At 35.6% G+C, this 27,993-nt stretch overlaps 1 protein-coding gene across 3 annotated transcripts in view; it reads left to right on the top strand.

The window, feature by feature from the left end:
* Nucleotides 1-4,983: 4,983 nt before the first annotated feature.
* Nucleotides 4,984-27,993, top strand: part of LOC137406067 (deoxynucleoside triphosphate triphosphohydrolase SAMHD1-like) — a 36,035-nt gene continuing 13,025 nt past the window's right edge. For 2 of the 3 annotated variants that reach the window (XM_068092587.1, XM_068092588.1), the window contains exons 1-8: nucleotides 4,984-5,160; nucleotides 7,572-7,725; nucleotides 8,052-8,243; nucleotides 12,218-12,370; nucleotides 12,918-13,142; nucleotides 14,532-14,640; nucleotides 19,896-20,045; nucleotides 26,443-26,597. In XM_068092587.1, the coding sequence (XP_067948688.1) occupies nucleotides 7,588-7,725; nucleotides 8,052-8,243; nucleotides 12,218-12,370; nucleotides 12,918-13,142; nucleotides 14,532-14,640; nucleotides 19,896-20,045; nucleotides 26,443-26,597 (1,122 nt within the window). In that variant the 5' untranslated portion in view covers nucleotides 4,984-5,160; nucleotides 7,572-7,587. The remainder of the gene's footprint in view (nucleotides 5,161-7,571; nucleotides 7,726-8,051; nucleotides 8,244-12,217; nucleotides 12,371-12,917; nucleotides 13,143-14,531; nucleotides 14,641-19,895; nucleotides 20,046-26,442; nucleotides 26,598-27,993) is intronic. The other variant, XM_068092589.1, reaches the window with a different exon arrangement.

The raw sequence follows: 27,993 nt of genomic DNA on the forward strand, positions 1-27,993 counted from the left end.
CAAAAACAATAATTGATTGTTTAAGCAAGTCTTTGATTATTTTGAGCCTCATAATTGTACTCTAGCCACTGTTCTGTGTTCACCAAAATCTTAAGGGAGACTCACAAAGAACCCATTTACTCACAAAGAACTCATACTAATAAACTCTCACACTTTGTTTCAATGTTTTGCTAATGTCGTCATGACACCCACAGTAACTTCAACTGTACCTTTTCTCCTTATAACTGTTTATTTTGCTAGAGAATTGAAGCAGCTGACAAAGTTAATCTACAGCAAGTTCCGGAGTTCAAGTACTTGAAAACTAACCAATCTGTAGATAAATTTTGAAATGGTCAGCTAGATGATTTGAAGCTCTGCCTAACATACTGCCTGCAACGCAAGTTAGCTTTTGAAGTTGAGTTTGATAGAGCTGAGCTTTATAGAGTTGGGTTATGTAGAGTGAAGTTCTGTAGATTTAAGTAGTGTCAAGTTGAGTTTTGTAGAGTTGAGATTTATAGAGTTGAATTTTGAAAAGTTGAGCGTTGTAGAGTTAACTTTTGTAGAGTTGAATTTTGTAGAGTTATATTTAGAAAAACTGAGTTTTTTCAAGTTGAGTTTTATAAAATTGAGTTTCATAAAGCTGAGTTTTTCAAATCGAAGTTTCTAGAGTTGAGTTTGGTATATTTGAGTTTCATAGAGTTGGGTTTTATAGAGTTGAGTTCTGTAGAGTTAGGTTTTGTAAATTAGAGTTTTGTAGAGTTGACATTTGTAAAATTGATTATTGAAGAGCTGTGCAGAGAGGTATGGTGTGAAGGAAATGACAAATTTGTAGACCCTTACTAAATATGTTCCCCAAAACTGAATATTTTGTGAGAGTAAAGAGACAGAAATAATTTTTTAAAGCTATTGCTACCTTTAAAGCAACTATAACACACAGCCAATCACTTAGCATAAGCGCAAGTAGTTGATCAGATCACAGCCAAAGTCAATGACCAGAAGAATCAATCCTGAAAGATGAACTTGCACGAGTCTTTTGTAGATTTATCAGAAAGTATCTTTATTTTTCTAATATTTCCAATTGTTTTGATGCTTGAGGTGATCTGACTGCCAGGGTGTTTCAAGAGTAAAATTGATAAAGCTTGATCGCAATTAAAATGCTCAGAAGGAAAATACGTGCGAAATGAAGACATTAGTTCTTATTGTTGCCATAGTTGATATCAGTTATTGCGTTCATGTTGTAGCGTTACTCGTCTCTATTCTGTTGGTCTATTCGCAACTATAGACATTATAATCAAACTTTTGACAGATCTGAGCGTTTTAACCATGATCAAGTTTTATCGATTTTAATCTTCAAGCATCCTTGCAATCAGATCATCTCAAACATCAAAAAAAATTGCAAATGATATAAAATGTATCGATAATTTCTGATGAAGTTTACAAAAAGATTTGTGTCTGCTCATCTTCCACACCGTGAACATTTTCAGTATAAAAAATTGAGAAGTCGTAATCACATGCATCAGTCTCTTGCTTCCTTAAAATACTCATTTCTTTCATATCGCTGCTGGTGCTACACATGCTGACTCTATCCTACATAAAGTATGGATAACTGTTTATGCCTCTCTGTTTACTGTTTATTTAATATATGGTGGTTGGATTTCCTATCTACTTTCTTCCTATTACTTTATTTATGTTTTTGTTATTATGTTCAGCTATACTGATGTAACCCTTTGTTAATTTGACATTTGGGCTGCATTCTTTAAAGCTCACCATGGTTTTACGCTATAACAAATAACATATTGTTTGTAAAGTCCACACGCGGACAGGTAAGCGTGCCTCGAGCTATTGCACCTTTGTTATTACTGAGTAACAAATAACAATCGATAGAAGTAGCTTGTGCAAACACAATATGTCTTTTACCTTGTTAAGTACAAAAAGACAGATTCTGACAACTGACACTTCAAATCTTTTATGCTAATCAATAAAGTTATTCATTGTAACCTAAAATCGATAAGACTTTGACAATAAAGGAATTAATCGTATGCTATTATCTTGACAATCATGATATCAAACCAAACTGTATCAATTCTAATAATGAATGCAAATTTTATTCAAGCAACTGAATTAGCTGATCCCCTGCTGCGAATAAGGGTTTACTTTGCTAGAGAGCTAAAACAACAGGCGCTGTAAGCATATTTTTCAAGAGATCAAATGCTTGCAATCAACTGATTCATGAATTTTTGGATTGATCAGCATGCATAGTTAAGTTAGCATAGTTATCTTAGAAGATCTTTTTAATACAGGAATTAAAATGCAAGTGTTGCAGGTTTTAGCGTTGAGTATTGTAGACATGAGTTTTATATAAAGAGATGTTTATTTTCTAAACTATTATGTTTCCTTTCTTTATAATACTATTGATTTCATAAAAGTAATAACATTGTAGTTGTAGAGGAAGAGGCATTCACTTCTATTCCTTAATACTACCTCCTCAATTCATTCCTCTGTAATCTGGTAAATATAGTTATTTCTATCCAAGCGTAGTATTATGTGTCAGGCAAGTCACCGTTATATGTGAACATACTATAATCCCGGTGTCAACTTGTAGGCACTGTTTGCTACTAGTCATTCATGCATCATCCCCTCATCTCATACCACTATTCAATATATTTAATTAATTGATAGACCGGCACTTTTGGCCCAAATTATACAGCATTTATATTGTTGTCTAATGTACTTTTCCTATCCTCCAGCAGCCTTTAGTTAGACTAATAATGATGTTAAATGTAGGTGGACACGAAGGAGCCTTTTCCACGCTTTTAAACTTGTGTATGAATAAAATGTCTCAGTTCAGAATAGCATAAAATGCAACAGACTACAAGAAAATTGTATGTTTAGTCAGGAATAACATAAAACCTCTTTTTGCTGTCAGTGCAGGAGTAAGGAATGATGTAACCAGGCACTACTCGGAGATCAAACAGAAAGTCTATGCAAAAGCTGTGCAGAATACTACAGCTGCTGTAAATATATTTAACTGTTAGACACTTCTAAAACTGTACAACCTCTTTATTGATGTACATAAGAGCGACCGACACACCATCAACCTGGCATAAGCTTTCCAGCTGTGCAACAATTGATATAACAGAAACAGCGTGAACCAATAACAGTATATAACAAGCAAAGAAAGCATAATAAAACATAAGAAATACACAAACCATTTACAGTATGACAAGCAAGGAAAGCTTAAGAAAATATTAGAAATACACAAGCTAATTACAGTATATAACAATTAAGCAAGGAAAGCATAAGAAAACATAAGAAATACACAAACCAATAACAGTATATAACAAGCGAGGAAAGCGTAAGAAAACATAAGAAATGCAACAACCAATAACAATATATAACAAGCAAGGAAAGCATAAGAAAACATAAGAAATGCACAAACCAATAACAGTATATAACAAGCAATGAAAGCGTGAAAAAACATAAGAAATGCAACAACCAATAACAATATATAACAAGCAAGGAAAGCATTAAAAACATAAGAAATACCCGAGCCAATAACAGTATATAACAAGCAAGGAATGCATAAGAAAGCATTATAAATACACAGTTCAATTACAGTATCTAACAAGCAAGGTCATCAGCTCCCAAATGTTCCAAACATCTAATGATGTCAACAGGTCTTATTACTGAAACAGTAACACCTCGCTTCAGTGTGAGTATATAACTCTTAGATACTACCATCATTATTACAGTGAGCTGATTGTATGTTTATAAATAAAACTACGATGTTTAATTTTGGGTTAGCATCTAGTAGGAGCTATATTCCTGTAATGATGAGCATCAGTGTGCTACTAGAAATGACTGACTTAGTACATGCCTCTGTGTTAGAAATACATTCACTGTTATTTATTATAGTAAAACTTGTCATTGAATCAATATTCATTGTTGCTGAAAAATACTCCAATGTTTTGTTATCACTCATAATAAATTATCTTTGTTTCAGCATTACATTGTATTATATTAAATGTATAATATTTAGAATAATAACACATAATTAGAATAATTTACTTAGCATGTAGTTGAGTATAAATCATCAATTGTGCTGTCATTATATTATCATCTTTACGCATTCCGCTCTAAGATATTAAAACAGAAAGATTTTTGTGGTTTGAATAATACTTTGCTATCATGTTATTATTATGAGGTATTAGAGGCAGCAAGACTGATCAATGAAGGCTTAGCAGTTGAACTCCTGATCCTTGTAAGATGATGCAAGACCGGTGAAAGGGAAATTTTTTAATTGATCAGTAGGCACAGTTATATTAAAAGCTTTTTTAGTACATATTATAATTGCAATGCAAGTTAGTTCGCTTGCAATTCGCGATTGTACAGTCAAAGTTTGTAGAGTTGAGTTTTTCAAAGTTGAATTTGATAGAATTAACTTTTGTCCCCAAGGGGTTCACTCTCAACTTTTATCCCCAAGGGCTCGACGAAAAAGCAACTTTTAGGGGTGTTTTTGGTGGCCTGACACTCTAGAGTGTTTTCATAAAAGGGTATGTTTTTTAGCTTTGTACAGGAATACCCCTTTCCACACAGTAGAAAGGGTTATTCATGAGCAAAAAAGGGGCAATTAGTCTGTGGTGATGAAGTTACAAGGGGTAGTTTTATTATTAATGTGTAAGTCAGTGAAAGGCTGCATTTTATAACATCTCAGAATAGTCCTTGGGGATGAATAGAAGAGAGTGAACCCCCTGGTCGTTTGTCAAACTTAATCGGTGGTTATTATATTTTGAAAAAGTTTTCTACTTTTTTTTAGTAAGAAAGACAATTCCATATTTATATAAGTGTCAGCGGCTGTAGTCGCTACATGTGTGCCTACCTTTCCGTTATTAAGAACGGGATGGGTGGTTTTATTACCTATTTAAGCCTGACAGCCGCAAAATAAACTCGGCCGCCAATCAAACAGAGCCATCGGGAGACGCTACTTTCTTCGCAACATGCAAATGCAACGTACTAATTTTACTGAGACTTCGTTGAACCGTTGACGAATTTTTATTCATTGACCGACCATAATACGTAAACATGGAAATTTTTTTATATGCATAAAAAGTTGATGAGGTTTATTTTACAACATAAATCTCGTTGACGAACTTATGCCTACAAAGGGTTACAAGAAATAAGGTATGTAGGCTCTGAAATATTACATAGAGTAGTTTTGCGTCATAAACTCTCATGGCCGCCATGACGTGACGACGGCCTAGAATGGATTAATTTCCAGAATTTTGAGAAGCAGGTGAGTTATTGAATGTGTTTTTATAGTTGCTAAACTTTAGCTTTAAAATCACATACATGGAATAAAATGTACCGCAGCAGGAGATGTATTTCTACGCAGAAGTCTAGCCTGCTCACTGATTAGTTTCCTACGATGGTGATATGTCAGTAGATATAGGCCTACTGCGTGATTTTCTCAGATTAAGCTACTAGGCCTACGACATTGTCAGTCATTTTGTCCTAGGATGCTTACTCTGCTTATCTGAGCTCCTTAGTGTATAAGATTGCTACTCATGTTCGTAACGTTATCCAGCCCTCTCAATCCACCCACTATATTGTAACTGAGGTTTGAGTGGCATTTAGATACGTTATATTTGATAGATTGCTGGTGTACTCTGAGCACTTCAGAGATACATAGGCCTTAAGTTTATTAATATTTTATTTTCCTGACAAAGTTTGTCTATTTGTCAATCAATGAACTATTGGTCTAGTCACTCTAGTTTTAATAGTAGGAACTTCTTTGGTGTCTGCACGTTTGTAATTTTTAGACTCCAAGTGTTCTATTTCCTTATTATAACCTTGCCTGTTGTAGAGGTTTAGTACTTCATTAGGGGGTCCATTCTTAAGATAAGCAAATCACTAGTGCCCACATTCCTGAATGTCTGCAATTAGCTGTATTTTCACAGGCCTATATATATGATCATAAAATTCAGCGCAGTATCTTTAGCGCCTGGTTATCTCATATTGATAAATCTAGTCTACACAGTGTGCAACCGTTTCCTGAGAGACTGCTTTTAAAAACTGTTACTTCTTGTCTCATATCTGCCTCTATTTCTACTTTCAAAGATGCCTTCTCTATTAAAAAATGAACATGAAACTTATGCTATTTCAAAAGCTCGATATCATATTATGTATAAGAATAGCTCTTATTAGGACTTGAAAAATTAGAGAGCGTGTCCGGTATGCCCCCACCAACTAAGAAGTTTCTTTTTAAGTAAAACACTTCCATTACATTATTTTGACTAATAGTTCTTTTGAATATATTTACTCGTATAAGAATCGACATCTCATCTATACATTAAATAGTCAATCACTGACATACCTTAGTTTTCATAAATATCAGTCTTACGGCCATTCAAATACTTTGCATTACTAAATGGAAAAAGGTGAATTTAAAATAACTGCTGCAGTCAAATTAAATGGTAGGCCTACATATTGACAACTGTAATCGGCCACAGAAACACTAAAACCTTACCATATATGGTGCTTCTGCTCTCGTTTACCATCATGCTTTGCATGTCCTTTTCTGCCATTCTCTCCTCAGATCAATGCTGGGGAAATAAACTAACAAGAAACTGACAATGATTTTACTCTGTGTTTACTGAGTTTTTAGTCGAGCAGTCGTATTGTGTGTACTTTAGTAGTGTCTTTTTCTTAGAGGAGCCTGCAGCAACTCCACTGAAATGTCATCATATTTATGAACTAGACCTGCATTGTTTGCAAGCTCAGAATTAATGCGAAAGAAATGAATGAGAAAAGAGAAGATTGAGCAGATTAGAATGAGCAACTGTGAGATTCAAAGTGCTTAACCACAAATATTTATCATTTTGTTACATTATGTAGATGATAGGTTTGATTTGCATCAAATTTGCACAATTAAATCTATTATTTCGTTAATCATACTGGGGCCAACTTAATAGTATGTAAATCAACCACTTATCAGTCTTATGTAAAAGGTGCATTTATGTATTTTCACCTGGAGTTTGTTATCTAGTTTAAAAAGATGATGCATAGAGTGGATCAAACAAATGGTATTTATAGATTAGTTTATATCTATACATATACTTTGTTCTACTGCTGTATGACATCAGAGACTAAACACTTTATATATAAAAGAAACTTCAGCTTGGTCAATACACTCAATGAACAATCCTTTATCAGACTCTGACCTAAATTCATACTAGCAGACGACAAATATCTTGCATTTTGGTAGGTTTACGCTCCCAATGTAATCACCTGACCTGAATTCAGTTGATTGTTGAATTTTACTGTCATTGTTCGTTCCTTCATTAAAGATGAACTTCGACAAGATTTTAGGTGATTTTATCAGAGAGTATCAGCATTTTTCAATCATTTCAAATTGCCTTTCATGTTTGAGGTTGTCTAACTGCTAGGATGTTTCAAGATTTAAATTGACTCAACTTGATTGCGGTTAAAAGACCCGGATCAATTAAAAGTGTGATTATGATGTCTATAGTTGCAAAGAGGCCGACAGAATAGAGACGCGTAATGCTGCAACTTACAAATTGCTAAAATTACAGATTGTAGAGCCAAGCGATGTCTGAGTGTGGAGGTTACCTAAAAACGGTGTTATCAAGACTTGATATTCCCTTTGATGGGTGTTCTGATAGTTTCCTGGCGCGGTTCTCATATTTGGAAAGTTTGACATTTCTCGACGGTCCTTTGCTTGATCAGGTGAGTAGTAGAAGTAATGATGAGTTTGGTTTATGACGAATCTTCAAATTATCAATTTTGAAGCGGATGTTTGTCAATTGAACATTTTTAGAACTAAAGCTTTTTTTAAAGAATTTAATCATTGTTTTGAAATCCTACACTGTGCTCTGCCTCATCTACAGTTCATGACCGTATACTGTGAAACCTATATTCTAATAAAGCAACACTCTAAGGGAAGGGTTGAAAAATAAAGTGCCACCACATTAAAATAGTGGTTTTACGGTACTTAGTTTCACAACATTGTCATCACATCTTGAATATTTTTCATGTTAGAAATCTATTTATAGATTGGGATTGAAGAGGCTCTGGTTGATAGTGTTCTAAGGGAAATTTCTAATATTCACAAAAGTGAAGATTTTGTAGTCCGAGACCTCCACAAACTCATCAATGACCCTGTTCATGGGACGATCAATCTCCACCCTCTGGCAGTCACTATTATAAGCTCACCACAGTTTCAACGTCTGCACTTTGTCAAACAGGTATAAACATGTTGTTATAGAAATCATACAATCATAATATGTATAGCCAAGAATCATTGCTAAGAAACTTTATTCTGGTGTTGATAGGATTGGTTGGTTATTATCAGATTAAAATGATTGGTTGGTTGTTAACATGTTGGTATGATTTGTTAGTTGTGATCAGGCTGATATGATTCGTTGGTTGTTATCAGGTTAATATGATTGGTTGGTTCTTTTCATTTCGATATGATTGGTTGGTTGTTATAAGGTTAATAATATTGGTTGGTCGTTATAAGGTTAATAATATTGGTTGGTTGTTAACATGTTGATATGATTTGTTGGTTGTGGTCAGGCGGATATGGTTAGTTGGTTGTTATTATGTTGATATGATTGGTTGGTTGTTATCATGTTGATATGATTGGTTGGTTGTTTTCATGTCGATAAGATTGGTTGGTTGTTATAAGGTTAATAATATTAGTTGGTTGTTAACATGTTGGTATGATTTGTTAGTTGTGATCAGGCTGATATGATTCGTTGGTTGTTATCAGGTTAATATGATTGGTTTGTTGTTATCAGGTTAGTATGGTTGGCTGGTTGTTATCATGTTGATATGATTGGTTGGTTGTTATCCTGTTGATATGATTGGTTGGTTGCTATCATGTTGATATGATTTGTTGGTTGTTATCAGGTTAGTATGGTTGGTTGGTTGGTTGTTATCCTGTTGATATGATTGGTTGGTTGCTATCATGTGGATATGATTTGTTGGTTGTTGTCAGGTTAGTATGGTTGGTTGGTTGTTATCCTGTTGATATGATTGATTAGTTGTTATCATGTCGATATGATTGGCTGGTTGTTTTCAGGTTGATATGATTGGCTAGTTGTAAACAGGTTGATGTGATTGATTGGGTGTTATCAAGTTAGAGAATTGCTCCTTAGCCACAATCTTTGTAAGGCACATTTAAAATGTGTCGAGGTCCGTATTTTGGCCCGTTTTTTTTTCTGCGGGTGCGTATAATGTGTCTTACTCACTTTCATGTGCTAGCGAATTTCAGTGTAGCATGTATGGTAGTTAATGATTTAGTGTTTATTCCCAACTTCTAAAGGCCGAGCCACACGTATCGTGTAATTTCAACTAATCTGGGAAATTCCATTCGTACGAAATTTCTGACCTGCCACACGGAGTTTCCCCACCATGGATTCGTACGAAACTAACTTTCAACTAGCCAATCATAACGCGGTGATAAATTGAAGCCGATTCCGTTTCAATCATTTGCTTCAGTACAAACATGCGGGTCAGATCTAAAAAAGATAACGATTTGTGAGTTTCTAGCCGCAATTCCTAAATCGGTTGCGGAATGTACACGTAAATTAATTTCGGCGCCTACAATATAACTGCGCGTTAATAAGGTCGTTTCTACGCAACTACAAAACTGCTAATGCTAGTTGCACTGAGTAGTTGTAGTAGGCTGTTGTTGTAAATGGTTTTTAGTAAACTTTTGAATAGAGCTTGTACATTGATAATATTATTACGAACTATTACGTACATGTATGTACTACATTGCAAAACGGTTATTTTGTATGACTACAGCAGGTTTTGGCTTGCCCACAAAACCGTTTTACTTTTTCTTCTAATTACAATACAAATTTGAACCTGACTTTTCAGCAATTATTAGCCTAGCTACAAACAGTTATATTTCTATTAAATACATATTGGAACCTGACTTTTCAGCAAATATTAGTCTAGCTACAAAACAGTTATATTTCTATTAAATAAATCCATTACGTCAATGGTACTACTGATTACATATAATCGCCAACACAGTTACACAGTTTTCAAACCGAGTTAGGAACTGCGGGCTAGAAACTCACAAATCGTTATCTTTTTTAGATCTGACCAAACATGCGCAAAAGAAAACGACCTTCAACATTCAACTAACCTTTTCAACCGACCAATCAAACAACGATTCGTAGGAATTTCTGACGTTTCGTCCAATTCAGGATTCGTTCATTGTGCGCAACCAACGATGGACGAATTCGTCCAAATGGCAATTCGTACGAATCGTTTCGTCCAAATTTCGCCGATTTCGTGAGAATTTTGTCTCGTGTGGCCCTACCTTAAGACTGTCATTTTCTCCATCACAGCGGTTTTTGCCTAGACTCAACTAGACCATCAACAAACATACCGTTTATAGTTTTTTGTTCATTATTTCTCTGTTTATTTTTTCCTTGTCTGTTTTTATTTTTATTATACCGAAGTCTAATTGCAATAAGTATTTGTCACAGGTGTTAGCTGTTTATAATTTATACAAATTCCAGGTGAATGCCGAGTGTTGCATGGCTAAGAAAATAATTACCCATTTGAGAATTTGAGAACTTACCTCATAGTAAGCTAGTAGTCCAAATCTTTACTAAAACAATTGCCGTGTTTTAAGCCAGCTTAATAATCGTTATGCTACACATAATGATTGGCTGTGCTAGTTAATAACCACAAGCGCTTGAACTGCCAGTATTTTAACTGATGTAATGAATGTCATCATAATCGTACACTAGTCTGGTCAGTTGGACATTGTAGTGCAGTGGATTAGGTTGCTAGTCTGCAGACTTGGAGGTACCAAGATCAAATCCTCTGCAAAGTCATTTTTTCGTACAGTGTTTTAAAACTCTATCACTATAACTGGACACACAAATGGCAGACATTGAGATTTATATTCGTGTATATAGATTATGTTTAAGTTTTTTTTGTGGGGGCTTTTAACAGATCAGGGAATTAACAGAAAAAAATGCCCTCATTCTTATGAAATTTTCTTCTGACAAACTTCCAAAACAAATTACTCATGTAAATAGATTTTTTACTCTATTTCCTTTGTTTGTCGAGCTTATTGTGGAAGCAAATGTTTTTTTAAGGATACCTTGCATTCTGTTTAATTCGTTTTGCTGTACAAAATCGTAATACTTAATACTGCAAGAAATTAAATATAGTATATGATTTACATGTACTTATTATAATTATATAACTTAAATATAATAGATAATTTGTTATATAATATATTAAATATAGAACTAAAAAATCACATGTGAGGCGTTAAGTAGTCTAATGATAATAATAGTAAGGTTGTTAATTGTCATGTCGAGTCTCTTCACTTTTACTCGCTTCGAGCATTTTTATTCATAAAACGAACAAAAAATGAAAATAATAAGCCTGCTGTTTTTAAATAAATAAAAAAACCTTTTTATTTTACCAACACTCGACCCGTCCTTTTGCAACCCATGAATTTCGTACTAAAAAGAAGGTATGAGGTATTGCTTGATATTGTATTCATGAACAGGTCTAGGACTAAATGAGAAGTCTGTATTTATGTTCTAACTGCTGTATTTTGAGAAGTTTCTGATGCCATATGTTGGAAATAACTTCATATGTTGCTACAAGCCTTTGTTCAAATTCATGTTGACCTAAATTGTAGGTCAAAGTGGGTCGAGATTGATTGTCTAACTAGTTTTAAATGACTTGACTGTTAGACCTTGGTGAACACTCTATATTTGTAGCTCCTGAGATTGTCTACTCTCATTGTTGAACCATTTGATTGAGAATTACAGGCTATTGAATTGCTCTAAATAACACTTTATCCTTTTTGTCAGACTGTTATTACCATACTTTTTGAACTATTAGCCGCTACTTTTTTCTGATGATTTGAGCCATGTGGCTTATATAAGGGTGCCGCTATTATGTGGCTTTTTCTTTCACCGCTAGGGCACATTAACCAGAATCTCCGGTTAGCAGAACAGTGCCGTTTGGCACTGTTCCGTTTTAAACAGCAAAGTTGGTGCCGCGTTAAAAAGCACCGTCTGGAGTTCTGCGGCCTATACAAAGGTGCGGCCTATGTATTGTTTTATTATCGTTTTTTGGAAAATAAAGCAGATGCGGCTTATATAGGGATGCGGTTTATAGTTCGAAAAGTACGGTACAAATTTTTACCTATTTGCTTTGTTGTTTGCAGCTTTCTACATTGCATTACATCTACCCAAGTGCAGGCTATAGCCGGTTTGAACATAGTGTTGGTACCTATCACCTTGCTGGCAAACTCATCAACTCGATCAAAGATAGGCAGCCTGAGCTTAAAATTTCTGCTATAGACGCTATGTGTGTGCAGGTAAACCCATGTCTGAATAAGTAAAGCTGTGAACACATATGGGACAATCCACGAATTGTTCATCAAACTCTCAGTAAATTCCTTTTTTTTGGAGACATGGGTGGTTGAGGAACAGGTGAGAAATTACCACGGCTATTCATTATTATCCACAACCATTAGATTTGCCTCATGATCTACTTCCACCTACATTGTAGACAAGAGTAGACAACTTTTGATTTACGAAGTTGTCTTTATTACTTTTTTGTCAAACTTATGGTGAATACTTCTCTGAACTCATATTTCTAGCAATTGCTCGGTGACCAGACTGTTTTCCTGTGGTTACGCAGGTAAATGTAAGTGTGCAGGTAAAACTGATCATGCATGTCACCTTTTATGAATCGCTGCCTCTAAATGCCGTGATAAGATTTAAAAAAGTTAATTGTAAACCTCGTAAGCTCACCATAAAACTCACTATATCTTTGAATTGTATGATTGTGGCTTTGTGAAGAGGTCATGCTCCTCATTTAAATATAGGCCTTTATAAATTAATTCTTGTGCAAAATTTCAGTTGGCTGGACTCTGCCATGATTTAGGCCATGGACCTTTTTCTCACATGTTTGACCGATTGGTCATACCAAAGCTCGATAAAGAATCTAAATGGACTCATGAAGACGCATCTACTGACATGGTTGATTATATCTGGAAGAATGAGCAGGCAGAGTTTGAAAAATGGGGCTTTACTGCTCAGGTTATAGAGTTTATCAAGTCCCTGATTTTAGGTAAACCAATCGAGGTATGTGGTAATTGTTAGCTCTTTTCACTACTCGCATGATTCCGGGATGCATTTTATGCTTATTAATCTACATGCAGCATATTGGCTGAGGATTTATCTGCCCTATTATTACCTTCATATTATTTTGAAATCCACATTATGATTCTATTGTAACCGTAGCAATTGTTTCGTTAAATTTTTGAGCTATCTTCTAAAACGGTTTGCAGAAATAATCTTTGCATATTGTTAAAAAGCGAGCTCACACTTCATAGGCTGCATGTTCTTAATAGCATGTAACTTGCATAGTCATACTTACCAGAATGGCTCAAGCCGATACCGTAAATTCTGGCGTATAAGTCGAAAATTTAATACCAAATTTTAAGCTAGCTTAAAAATCCATCCTCGACATATACAGCGGACACGGTTTTCACGACAAATTCTAGTGAAATTTAACTTAAAAACCCATTGCAAATCAAAATTACATGATATGACATATAGTGATTTATTCATAAAATAGTAAAATACTAGTACCCCTACCCAAGTTGAGATGATCAAACACAGTTCCATTCTTCTTCATTCAAATTGTCATAGCTAGCATAGGCTTTTTTCTCTAAATATTAAACCAAATTTCAGTAAAATGTTGAAAGCTTCCTTGTAGGAAGCTCTTAGTTTGCTGGGCATCAATAGGGTTTGCTGGGCATCAATAGGGTTTGCTGGGCATCAATAGGGTTTGTGGGGCATCAATAGGGTTTGGTGGGCATCAATAGGGTTTGGTGGGCATCGATAGGGTTTTCTGGGCATCAATAGGGTTTGTTGGGCATCAATAGGGTTTACTGGGCATCAATAGGGTTTGCTGGACATCAATAGGGTTTGCTGGGCATCAATAGGGTTTGCTGGGCATCAATAGGGTTTGCTGGGCGGCAATAGGGTTTGCTGGGCATCAATAGGGTTTGCTTGCCATCAATAGTGTTTGCTTGGCATCAATAGGGTTTGCTTGGCATCAATAGGGTTTGCTTGGGCATTAATAGGGTTTGCTGGGCATCAATAGGGTTTGTGGGGCATCAATAGGGTTTGTTGGCATCAATAGGGTTTACTGGGTATCAATAGGGTTTGCTGGGCATTAATAGGGTTTGCTTGCCATCAATAGTGTTCGCTTGGCATCAATAGGGTTTGCTTGGCATCAATAGGGTTTGTTGGGCATTAATAGGGTTTGCTGGGCATCAATAGGGTTTGCTAGGCATCAATAGGGTTTGCTGGGCATCAATAGGGTTTGCTGGGCATCAATAGGGTTTACTAGGCATCAATAGGGTTTACTAGGCATCAATAGGGTTTGCTGAATTTTTACCTTTTAGAATATTACGGAGCACAAGCGCACAAGTCTTCAATAAACTAATGAAATGGTTTTTACAGAACAGTCGAGAGAATGGCAAGTCATTTCTCTATGAAATAGTTGCAAATAGTAATAGCGGGATGGATGTGGATAAATGGGATTACCTTATTAGAGACAGTTATCATCTGGGTAAGTAAAAGTGGAATGTTGATCTAAATTTTTGAAGAATAGTGTGTAGATGTACTAATACTTTCCAATTGATATTTTATTATTCATTTGTAAAATCATTATTTGAGTTACGACCTGCGCGACTCACATTTTTCAATGCTTGTGACTTCACTCAGCAGATCCAATCTCGACCAGTCGCTGACTAGATATCGTCACGAAAGCATCGGTATCTTTGATAATTTATATTATAATTTGCTGTGCACCTTTACACTAGCCTACTAGAGGACATTCAATTCAAAAGGCATTCAAACCAAGAAAGCAAAGAAAGCTAATGCACCAAAATCCAATTGACACACTGGAAGGCCAGGATTAGATTATATTCAACTAAAAATTTGATTTTAATTTTTTCTGTACATAGTTTTTATTTTTATCTTTTTGTATTTTTGTGTTATTTTTTTGTTTCTATCAATAATCCTGTATTTTTTTTGCTTGCCTTATCTTACCTATCTTATTAATTCATTAATATTAATAATTTAATATATTTAGTATAACAATCAGAGAGTATTGGATATTTTACACACAAGTATGATGTTTTACATTTTACGCTACTCAACTCTACATCACAGACTGAGGGACAGTCATTTGATGCATTGCATCTTGAGTTGCGTCAGAAGGTCCAGAAATGCCAATTTCGTTATGTAGAATCAGACCTCATTCTCGACAGGATCATTCGAATCATCCGCAAAGACAGTACTAGGAAAAAGCTGATAGCCTTCGGGAAGAGTCTTAAACTAGAAGAGGTTGTGAATATCTGCCGATCACAAAAATTGACCTCCATGGGGATGAAATACATCAGCTCACCAACATTAACCTCTGCGTTGTCAACTAAACCACTCGAAGCCGTATCCTGGTCATAACAATGACAAAAACTAGAACATATAGATAAATCAAGTGGTGGTAATTCAGGCACATGAGACTACTATGGAGGAACGACACATCTAAGGTCTCAATGCCCAGCCCCATTAGATAGATGCAAGGAATGAAACAATAATTTTTGGTTACTGGGGAAAGGATTGTAGATCAGTAAACCATTCCAAGCGAGTCCATTTGGCCGAAAAAGTCTGACGGATTCACAGATTAAACCTCTGTTCTGCAAGGACCTCTAGATCGATGGTGTCAACAACCAGCCAGGATGGTCAGCTACTATAAAAATTGATTCGACACCAGTGAAATTCAAGCTTGATTCTGGCATGGATGCTTTGATTATGACAATTACAGAGCCCTTGGTTTAGATAGTCAATCTAGACCAGGCCCGGTCTTGTTCTCCTGGTCTTGGAAATCACATCATTATTTGTTAAGGAATTTTCACAGCATGCCTCAAATATAGCACAAAGCTACCAATGAGACTACAGCCTTTGTGATAGCTAACCAGAACACCACCCGACTGAGTAGGGGGTCTGCAAAAACTTGGAGCTGCTGACATGCATTGTTTACCAGGTTGAGGCAGACACAGACAATCTATCAGCAATACCCTACAGTTTTCATCGGTCTGGGATTTGTCGAGGTCTACTCTTGTAAGATAAGTCTCAAGAAAGATACCCTACCTATTTGTATATACACCGCAAGCTCTGTACCACAATGTCCACTATGTAAGGCTAAAGATAAACTCCAGGAGATGGTAGATTAAGTGCTACATTCCCAGTAAACAAAGCTACTAAATAGTACAGTAGAATGGTGCCGGTACCAAAACTAGGTAGACCTGTGCGCATTTGTGGATCTGCCCTATCTAAATCAATCAATCAGGCAAAAGATTTATCCAACTGCTTGTATCAATGACAGTCTGGCTAAACTCGGAAATAGCAGAATTTTTTCTCATTTTGATGCCAATTCTGGGTATCATCAAATCAACCTCACAAAACTCTCTCGATTGATGACCACTTTCCTTACGCCGTCTGGTAGGTATGCATTCAGCAGGCTGCCATTTAAAATTTCAGTCGCACCAGTGGTCTGCCAGCACTATATAAATGAATCACTAAGTGACATCAAGGGGATAATAAATCACATAGGTGCCAGTGGTCTGCCAGCACTATATGAATGAGTCACTAAGTGGCATCAAGGGGATAATAAATCACGTAGGTGATATTCTGATCCATTCAAAGAGTTCTCAATTAGATTGCTCACTCAGACATAGCTCTCATATACAGTCATCGAGAAAGAGAGACTCGTAGTAGCCTGAGCCTGTAACAGATGCAATCAGTACTTACACAGATGAATGTTCACTGTAGAGGTGGTCCACAAGCCTCTAGTCACACTGTTAAATTTAAAGAATCTTGCTGACATACCGGCCTGAGTTTTTCGATTTCTTCTGATGGAGTACTCTTCCGCATTACCTATGTTCCAGGGTCGAAACACCATATAGCAGAGTGACTTACTGTTGGGCACGAGTACGTCTTGGCCAACGAGTTTAGAATTTTTGTTTTGGAATTAGAATCAAAATAGTATTTAGAATTTGTTTAGAATTTTTCGAGTAGCTGGTAGTGCTTAGCATGAGTACTTTTTGGCTAATGGGTTTTTCGGGGATCGAGTTTGTTGATACGGTTTTTACATCTAAAATTTCCAAACATCGGGCATATCTTAAAATTTACAATGCAAGTGGGTTGTTTATTTACAATTAACAGGCGGGTTATTAAACAGTGCTTAGAGGGCAGGGCGCAATAGACCGAGTTTTTTCCACTCTACTCGAAGGATTCGTGTACCAAAACCTGAACTCGCAAATAAAAATCCGAACCCGCAAGATCGAAATGCTCAAAGTTTCTATTACCTGAGACTCGAGAGAAGATGAACCTGCGAGGTCAATGACTTTTATTACCCGTGCCCAGCTCTATAGCAGACTACCGAGATCCAATGGAGCACTGCCTACTGTCAGTGATGTGCAGCTCATTGAAAGAATGGAGTACTTCAAAAAGGTGTTCATACCAAAGTACTCATCTGTGAATCACATGTATGAAGCTCAGAATGATGAGCCAATCCTGCAAAAGGTAATAGAATTATGTCAGCACTGCTGGCTAACCTGCAAAAGTTAACATTCATCACTTGCACTTTATTTTAATCATCAGAGCCATATGACTGTAGATAAGAAAGTGTCGCTCTATGATGGGGAGCTTGTGATACCTGGCGGTCTTCAGCTCGAGATGATCAATTTTGTACATGAGGGCTATCAGGGCATAGTGAGATATAGAGCGTGAGCAAGGCGAGATATGTGGTATCCAGGCATAGAATTTGAGGCCATAGGCAGTGGAGATATAGAAGCGGTAGTTCGTCAATGCAACGTCTCCCCACTCTAAAAAGACACTGGCACTCAGTTCCTTTCCTGATTGTCCTTGGGAAAGTCTCGGGATGGATCTCTTTGAATAAAACTTGAAGGTCTGCCTTCTTATTGTAGACTGCTTCAGTCATTAGATTGAGGTTCATGAAACCACTGAGAACCAGACTTCATCTAACACAGTAGCCATCTTAGACAAAGTCTTTGCATCACAAGGGTTCCCAGACTATGGGAACTAGTATCAGACAATGGTCCTCAGTTTGCATTGTAAGGGTTTGAGTGGTATGCAAGAGACAACAATTTTACACGCATTACCTCGTCACCCCGCTATCCGGGGCTGGCGGGGAGACAGAACATACAGTTGGCACCATGAAACTCCTCATGATTAAAACGGGAAACCTCTCTACAGTTCTGCTGAATTCTTGATCAACCCTTCTGTAAAATGAGTATCCTCCCTCACATTTCTGATGAGCCGAAGTCTCAAGAACCGCATGCCTATTCCTCCAGATCATCTTGTGCCTACTTTTGCCAATCAACAAAAGATTTGCAGCTGTGTGAATGACAAGCACAAGTATGCAGTCAGTTGAGCATCACAATTAATGTCGTCATGCTAGAGACCTTCCAAAGGTAAACCAGGTTAACAAGTATACATCCTGGATCAGAAGACCACAACAGGTAGCTCTTCATTCCTACAATATAACCAGTGAAGCAGACCACACAATATGCCGCACTAGATCAGTCATTATCCTAATGACAGCCCCTCGGACACTAAGCTGATCACACCAGCTAAACCACAGCATAGATATACCTAAAAAGAAACAAGACATTCAGTCACTGAACATCAACAGTAGATCGCGACGTGATCCCAATCCACCACCATTTCTTGGGAAAAACTACCAAACATTCCTAGGATAATCATGACATATATACCCTGCGACATATTTTTTTGTTCCTAGGCAAATCTTTCTGATAATCATTTTCATTTTATCTCTTGCTTTTTCTGTACACAATTAAGTTGTATTTGCTGTATTTCAAATCCTAGAAAAGATGTAGTGTAACTTGGTGTAACTCATATTAAATCGTGTCTTTCCTTACACATGCTTATGTTACGTGTCACATTTTTCCTTAATAACCGGGTCATTCTGGGTGCGAGTTAAGTAAAATAAACTGCAAGTAAAACTAGAATTATTCTAGTCTGCCCCTACCATTGCAGATCCAAACACAATAGTACAACATAAACATACAATAAATACATAAACATGTTTAATCTCACCTTTAAATGCTGATCTTGTTATAGATGTCATGTCGATAGAGACTTTTGCTGCCATTTGTACATTTTGCTGACTAATATTGCTATTCTAAACAAATTATGACTACTGATAATTGATGACCTCATCAGCGGTTTATTGTTTCAGTGGAGTTGTCTTCCTGTGAAAATATTTTCGTAAATTATTGAAACTGCCCTTTTTCCTATAAAAATACATCCTATGGAGTGCCACTTTTTATTAATAAGTCAGACAACTCCTCATGACATAGACTCAATGACATAGACTCAACATACAGATTTTCTATAATTTTTACTATAATCTTTGCTATAATAACAACCCTGTCCGTCTGGCCAAAGTCACGATGAGAGCATTTGAAAAAAGATTGCCCCACATGGGACTTGAACCCAAACATTTAAATTTGAAGCTAAGTATGTTACCAAAGCACCACTCGACCAATTTTCCACAACTAAGAATTATTGATGCACATCGCTATTATACATGATGATCTCTTACAGCGCAAGGAACTGCCAGCAGTATGACATAATGTTGGGGCAAATATTTAGAACTTGAGTGTATTATAAGTGTTTGAACAAATCACAGTGAATACTAAGAGGAATATTTGCTACAACAATCTTGACAAGCGAAGAAAATCTCTGAAACTGACATTGTGATATTTGTATGTGCAGGCATCAAGTGCTCCTTTGATCCTTATCGACTCATATTCCATATAAGAGTCGTCACTGAGAAAGATGGACACAGACAAATCTGTTACAGAGATAAAGAAGCAAACACTATCTGCAGCATGTTCCAAATGAGATATGACTTGTATATGAAAGGTGTGTAGGTCTGCCTATTACATACATCTATCGGCATAGTTCTGTTGACATTGGCATGGCTTTATTGACATAACTCTATTGATATGACTCTCTTGGCATGACTCTATTGACATGACTCTATTGGTATGATTTGTTTCATAGAGTGCAGTAGATGTTTCTACGACGTAGATAACCTGTTCCACATTTGCGTTATATATACGTTTATAACGTTATATTAACTTTATATATAAACGCCTTCACTCACACTTGGTTGACGGTCCTTGAGGGGAGGGCACACCTTCAATGTCAATTTAAATTGATTTTTTTGCACTGCAACATCTATGGTGCAAAGGAAACAAATTTATGTCTAAAATAAAATAAAACAAGAATATGTCTTTACTATAATAAGAGCGATGTTTGTCTGTCCATCCGTCTTTCAGAGTTGAAGGTTAGGAGAAAACATCGCTTTCAACGAGATTCCAACTCGTGATATTCAGCTTGGCAGACCGACGCTGTAACTCCTGCACTAATCAATATCCTTTAGATATTTTTGAATAATCACGCAGCTATTTATTATCTGCGTGTCGTCATGGCACACTAGACCTGGACACTGTTATATAATAGACTAGCTGAATGCAGGTACACAGGTAATAAAATAATTACCCAATGAGTTTGAGTAACTTACCTGGTAAGCTAGTAGTCTACGATTTTACTGCAACGATAGAGGTGTTTTAAGCCAGCTTAATCATCGTTATGTTAATTGATCTTATGTTAATCGATAATCGATCCACTGCGTTAGTTAATAACCCCAAGCGCTTCAAGTGTGAGTATACATACAGTCATACTTCGACTTACGAGCTTAATGCGTTCCAAGACTGAGCTCGTATGTCAATTTACTCGCATGTTGGGGCAATTTATTTATATATAGAACAATTAAATATATATTGATTGGTTTCCATACTTTAAAAAAATGCGAATAAAACCCTCAAAACAAGATATTGTAACAGAAAGAACATGTTGGTTATTGTCCTAACTTACCACAAGCTTTTAAAAAGCAACAAATAAAATATAATGCAAGGAAATGTGATTAATTAAAATGTAAAATTAAATACATACAATAGCAGCTAACGCTAGCAATTGCCAGAGAGGGAGAGATCATAGGGAGTTATAGAGAGTTATCCTTCATTACAACAGTTGACTTTGATAAATTTGGATTTTAACAAAGTTTAAAAAGACAAACTTAGAAGCAAACCTAAAAGCAAACATTCATTTTTAACTTGGCGTAATTAAAGTTTCTTCGGCGTTCATACGGTAGTTTGAAGTTTCTCGCTGGTTAGCTAATTTTCCTTTGTTTCGCTTTCACGACTAGCCAGCCGTTTTAAGATAAGCCTATCTAAGGACGTTTGCCTTTGTCGCCCTTTCAACATGTTGCGATTAGGATGAACACAGGTGTCGTCACAAACGGTTAATGTACGACCACTAGCCAATTTGTCCGAATGTTTATAGTTTTGATAGATAGCACCGGCCTTTTCACATAGCATCGTTCAGTTACGCTGTCACCGGCCAATTGTTGATCTTTTATCCAATGCCTGAGCAGTCTCTCCATCAGCGGTCGTGAAGATCGCTGCGCCGTTTAGAAACTATGGTTAGTCCTTTTGCGAACTAAATAAATGCCCAGTATATAATCATTCTGTTTGATAATTATGAATGTATTTCTGTCATATTGCTGAGCTAGCTCAATCACGCATACACACTTCGCACATTTTTCAATAATTTTCCGTTTAATAATTGTTATCATTTGCTTTTTCTTTGCATTTCATTTTCATTTTACTGGCAAACTTTCGGTCTACGCACTGTACTTTTAATTCACATAATTCTGCACTGAAAATCGCGCACAAAAACACGGTACTAAAGTATAACCTGAGCAGTTGAAAAATACAGAGTGATGCTGTTCTCATAAAACACTTCCGTCATACTTGGCAACTGACTCACGTGCTCGTATCTCAAACATGGCTCGTATGTTAGTGCTAAAACTTGCTTAAAAGCTGGTTCGTATCTCAAGTTTCTCGTACGTTGGAGCACTCATAAGTTGAAGTATTACTGTTGAACTATTAACCTACATAATTAATCGATGTAATGAGACTCATCACAATCATTCATCGCTATGGTTAGTTGATTGATCATAGTGTAGCGGTTTTGATAGCTGGCCTTCGGACTTGGAGGTTCCGAGATCAAATCCTCTGCGAAGCAAGTTTTTCATTTTTTTTAATATTATTATAATAATCTTTTCAATTGTTATAGTTTTTTGGATAAATTTTGTTTGTTTGCTCATTTATGCTCATGTATATTAGAATGTGTATTGTATGCATGTCAGCATGCTGGTTATACTACTTATCAGTGTTGCTGACTTACAGACTTTAATTTGACAACTTATATTTCTTGCATTCAACAGTCATATATAATTATAATATATATACTACATGTAAGTTAGTAGAGTAGGGCTAATAACAGCCATATATAATTATAATATATATACTACATGTAAGTTGGTGGAGTAGGGCTAGTAGCAGTCATATATAATTATAATATATATACTACATGTAAGTTAGTGGAGTAGGGCTAGTAGCAGTCATATATAATTATAATATATATACTACATGTAAGTTAGTGGAGTAGAGCTAATAACAGCCATATATAATTATAATATATATACTACATGTAAGTTAGTGGAGTAGGGCTAATAGCAGTCATATATAATTATAATATATATACTACATGTAAGTTAGTGGAGTAGAGCTAATAACAGCCATATATAATTATAATATATATACTACATGTAAGTTAGTGGAGTAGAGCTAATAACAGCCATATATAATTATAATATATATACTACATGTAAGTTAGTGGAGTAGGGCTAATAGCAGTCATATATAATTATAATATATATACTACATGTAAGTTAGTGGAGTAGAGCTAATAACAGCCATATATAATTATAATATATATACTACATGTAAGTTAGTGGAGTAGGGCTAATAGCAGTCATATATAATTATAATATATATACTACATGTAAGTTAGTGGAGTAGAGCTAATAACAGCCATATATAATTATAATATATATACTACATGTAAGTTAGTGGAGTAGGGCTAATAGCAGTCATATATAATTATAATATATATACTACATGTAAGTTAGTGGAGTAGAGCTAATAACAGCCATATATAATTATAATATATATACCACATGTAAGTTAGTGGAGTAGGGCTAATAGCAGTTTCATATAAAGTAGGAATAAGAACCAAAAACATAACAAGGCACTATTAAATATTTAAGCACATTCTTCCTCGGTGTGATATTTATGTTAGCACAAATTTATTTATGTTATTCCTTAATGTGATCAAAGCTGTTGATCACGTGAAATATAAATTTTAGCTTGATATTTTTTCAGTACTTTGCAGTCTTCATACTTTTGGATGAATGAAACAAAAAGAGACAAATACTCTTTTGATGCTTGCACTTGAGCTGATTACAATGCAAAGTTTGATGTCATTTATTGAAGCGAGTAGTAAGGTAAAACTACCAGTTAGAGTTGTCCCCTCACGATTAATCCTGTTTTAAGGTTTACTAAATATACCCATAGGTTCTAACTTCAAAGTTTTATACAGTTTATACAGTTTTATACAAAGTTTTGTACTACACATACAGTCACTTATCTCTATCTCACTTGCTAATTCATGATAGTGGTGTGTTTATAGACTTGTTACACACACACACACACCAATACCAGGTTGTTTGTCAAAAACATTGGTTTTAGCAAATTATGAAATTATCAAAAATATTTTTTTCTCAAAAATCATTATTTAAACGAACTTTAATCATTTGGATCATTTGAATTTTTTGTGTCGTTATGTATCCTTTCTTTGAGCAAAATATAGCGATGTGAATAACTGCACAAGTAGTATAAGTGCACATCGTTGTTTGTCAGATAACGCTGATTTTTCCAAAATTATGAAACAATAAAAAAACAGTGATTTTTTTTCGAAAAAAAATCATGATTTGACTCAACAATTGAAATCATTAATTGACAACCATTTAAATCAATTGATTTTTTCTTGCCAATCCTGGCATGCCGCTACTTATTCTAAAGATGTGTCCTTCATGCTGAAATTGTTTACTCTATATATGTATACTCTATTGTTTAACCCTTTAGAACTTCTCTTTTAACCCGTTCAAATAAAAGGGCTGCGTTGTATTTTTCAAACACCTCAGAATGTTGAGAAAATAAATACTCTTTCACTGGCTAAATGAATGTCGTCTGAACAACCTTTCGCAAAAATAGTGATAAACTTTTTACTGGATGCACGCCTATAAAAAGTTGTCCAAAGCATCGTAATTGCTAAAACGTTTTTCACATACGTCCAAGTATCAAGATCGCGTTACACAAGAAACTACTATTAGCCTAAAACAGTTACTAATTATTTCTGTGGTGTCACAATCCAAATGCAAAAACCTAAAGATTTGGAGTTAAAAACGGATACGAGAAGTACGGATACTTTGATACAAAAAGAAACGGCGAATGAATTAACTGTTAATTATGTAATCGAGTCATTATTATCTCATTTGTGGACACTTTTCCTGATCACTTGCTATTACGGTTTCGTAAGGATTGCAAATATAAAATAGTGGTGGTCAAATAGAAGGGGCGTTAAATTAAAGGGTGGCGCTCTATTTTTCAACCCTTCTCCCCTTATACTGCTCAAATAGAGGTGGCATTCAAATAAAGGGGGTGTTCAAATGCAGGATTTATAGTATGTAAAAGCTGTACTTGTTCGGGTAACCATAGTAGTTAAGAGTTCAGGAGTTATCTTCTCTTGCAACAAAGTTCTTCAAAGCAAAAATGTAACTACAGTCAAACATGGATAACTCGAACTTCAAGGGACCGAGCAAAAGTGTTCGAATTATCAGAGCATTCAAGTTATCAGAGCACTGTCACAAGTCCATATATTTACTTATTTATTAGTAGATACATGTACATATACAAACTATAATATAAATCAAAAGCACAAATGGCTTGTTTCAAATTAAATGCTTCTAATGTAAAGTTTAAAACGTTTTTATCAAAAAGTATAGAGATTTTTCTATCACTTGAGATTGGTTTGTTGTTTGAGGTGATGTTATTGCCAGGACGTTTTTCAGATTGACATTGGCAAAACTTGATCGTTGTTGAAATGCTCAAAAGAGAAGACATTTTTTTTTGGGGTTTTACCCACGATCAATTTTGCCGTTTTTTCTTGAAGTTTATGCAAAGATTATCTTACTTTACCTGGGATTCGTTAAGAGCAACACTCCGAGGCAGTTCAATTAGAAGTTTTACGAGGTTTTACGTACATTCTATATCACTTACGTTTTTTAATAGATACTTATTGAATGTGCACACGTATTCTGTGTTTAAGTCAAACGATGAATAGCTTTTTGTAGCTCAGACGACGTATACGTTTAATTACAACATTTTTTAAGACGTTTTAAATATTCAACATTCCGACGTTGATTCAACACGGAATCAACGTCGGAAAACTATTCATCACGGGCTAGCCGAGTCACGCACTCAAGGATTTTCGCCACGCACATGCAAAACAACATGCGATTTTTGTTTTGTATGTGCGTGGCGAAAATTCTTGCGCGCGTGACCCGGCTAGCCCGTGTTATTCATCGTATCGCAGTATAAATCAAATTTCACCAAACTTAGAAAAGTCGTTGACAAAAATATTTTGCCGATGGTGGTAATAACGACGCTTATGAATTACGAAAAGATGAAGTTTACCTCTATGGCTTTGAATAAAGTGATTTTCTAAAGCGAAAACAACCGTTTCGGTAGCTGTTGGGCAAAAAAACAGTTCGAATTAACAGTGTTGAGTTTGAGTTATCTATAGCAATTTATCATTACGTGGGAACGGACCAAAGGAAATGTTCGAATTAACCATGTGTTCGAGCTATCCGTGGACGAGTTATCCATGTTTGACTGTATTTTAAATGAACTGCGAAAGTGTGCAGAAACCACGTACAGTCATACCTCGACATATGAGTTTGATGTGTTCTGTTTGCTAATGGTACTGAGTTCTTGTGTCAATTTACTCGTGTGTCAAGCCACTATTTCCTATATAAAATAACTAAATACAACTTTATCTGTTACCATACTATAAAGAAACCGCATAAAACTGGACATTGTGATGGAAAAATTTAATTTTAATTGTTGTAATTCAGTACTTACGCTAACAAAGTAATGAATACCTATTTAGTTGTTAAAATCTGAATTAAAATTTAAACGAAAGCTTGCAGAAACTGTGTACCATATTAGAAAATAGTCTTTAAAAATGTTTACTTCGCCATTTTAACATTGTCTTGCTTGATTTTTAGCCTATCACCATCGTGTTGCTTTGGGAGTTGAGCTACAGGTGGCTGAGGCTATCGTGAAAGCAAACAAAGGCCTCACAATTGCTGGTAAAACTCTCCTGGAATGTCTGGATGATATGAAAGTCTACACTCACCTGCATGACGGAATCCTTTTTAAGGTACGGATTTACGAACAGCATTTAAAACACAATGGATTAGCTGGATTAGTGGATTAGCTGATGTCCTGATACTCCCTACTCATGCTGTGATATCTTGTGCTGTAGACATGGTATTTTACTGGAGCAACGCAACAATGTAAGTATTATTTGTAGAGGTCTATTGTAGACATCTAGGATGATACTAATGGTTGTGTATTTGTAGTATTACAGAGCTGATTGTCATCCGCATGTTTGGTGTCGGACACGGTGTCGCACAGCTCTGGTCGTTGGCGATTCTTTGTAACTGATTCAATATGATTGTTTTGGGATGACTGAAGGTAGTTGGTACTTCACAGTTAACAGTGTTAGTCGTGATAATTAGTACCTACATGTATGTACTTTTATGGCTTCTCTGCTTTCATCTCATTTACAGCAGAGTGCATAGTTATTGTGGATAGATGGTTTCATTTGCTCACTCCTGATTTTGCTTCAATTTATTCGCACTGGCTAGTAAGATAAGTTTTATATTGAGCTTTTCATTGGCCTTTCAATTCACGTGATAACACTACGTGACAAGACAACCAAACTGTAATGACTACGTCAGATAAATAAACAGATTCCAATCTACGGCGGCTTTTCGTTTTTGAGCTTTTAAGAGCTTGTAATAAAATTCCCACATGTTTGGCACCTACAACACAACAGAGTAAAACATGGTGAATCTTTCGATACCAAATAACTGTAATGTGAATTTTGTTGCGAGTCAACCTTTAACCTTAGTAACTATAAGTACCTACAATAACTTTATTGCATTTTGTGGGTATGATATGCAAGAAAATGTAACATCACAATGTATTACGTGCAGAGTTCTTACCTTCGGGACAGAGGTGTAACAATGTAACTTGTAGCTCAGTAGTTAAGTGCGTGGTTAGAAACTTGTGGTGGCAATCTCCGTGAGTTGAAATCCAGCGGTAGCGAACTTTTCTTTCCAAGATTTAAATAGCTATAATTGGACAAGTAGACATCCGAACATTGAGATTTATATCTATATATTTGCATGTATATATATATATATATATTTGAAAAATTATTGCGAAAAAAGTAAACTTTTAGTATTTGCGTTACAAATTTGTTTCGTGCGAAGCACTCCTCTCCATTAGTGTAGAGTTCTCTTTTTATATGCTTTTAATTAATATATATATATATATATCTATATATTTATATATATATATATATCTATATATTTATATATATATATATCTATATATATATAAATCTCATTGTTTGTCCACCTGTACTTCTGTCAGTCCAGTTTTTTTTAGAATGAGAAATCCACTGCAAACTGGATTTGACCTCAAAACCTCCAGTTATGCGGACATCTATTCATCCAATACAACACACTGCCCAACCCTCTATACCG

Source organism: Watersipora subatra, chromosome 10 (assembly GCF_963576615.1).
Source record: "Watersipora subatra chromosome 10, tzWatSuba1.1, whole genome shotgun sequence".
NCBI classification, from domain to species: Eukaryota; Metazoa; Bryozoa; class Gymnolaemata; order Cheilostomatida; family Watersiporidae; genus Watersipora; species Watersipora subatra.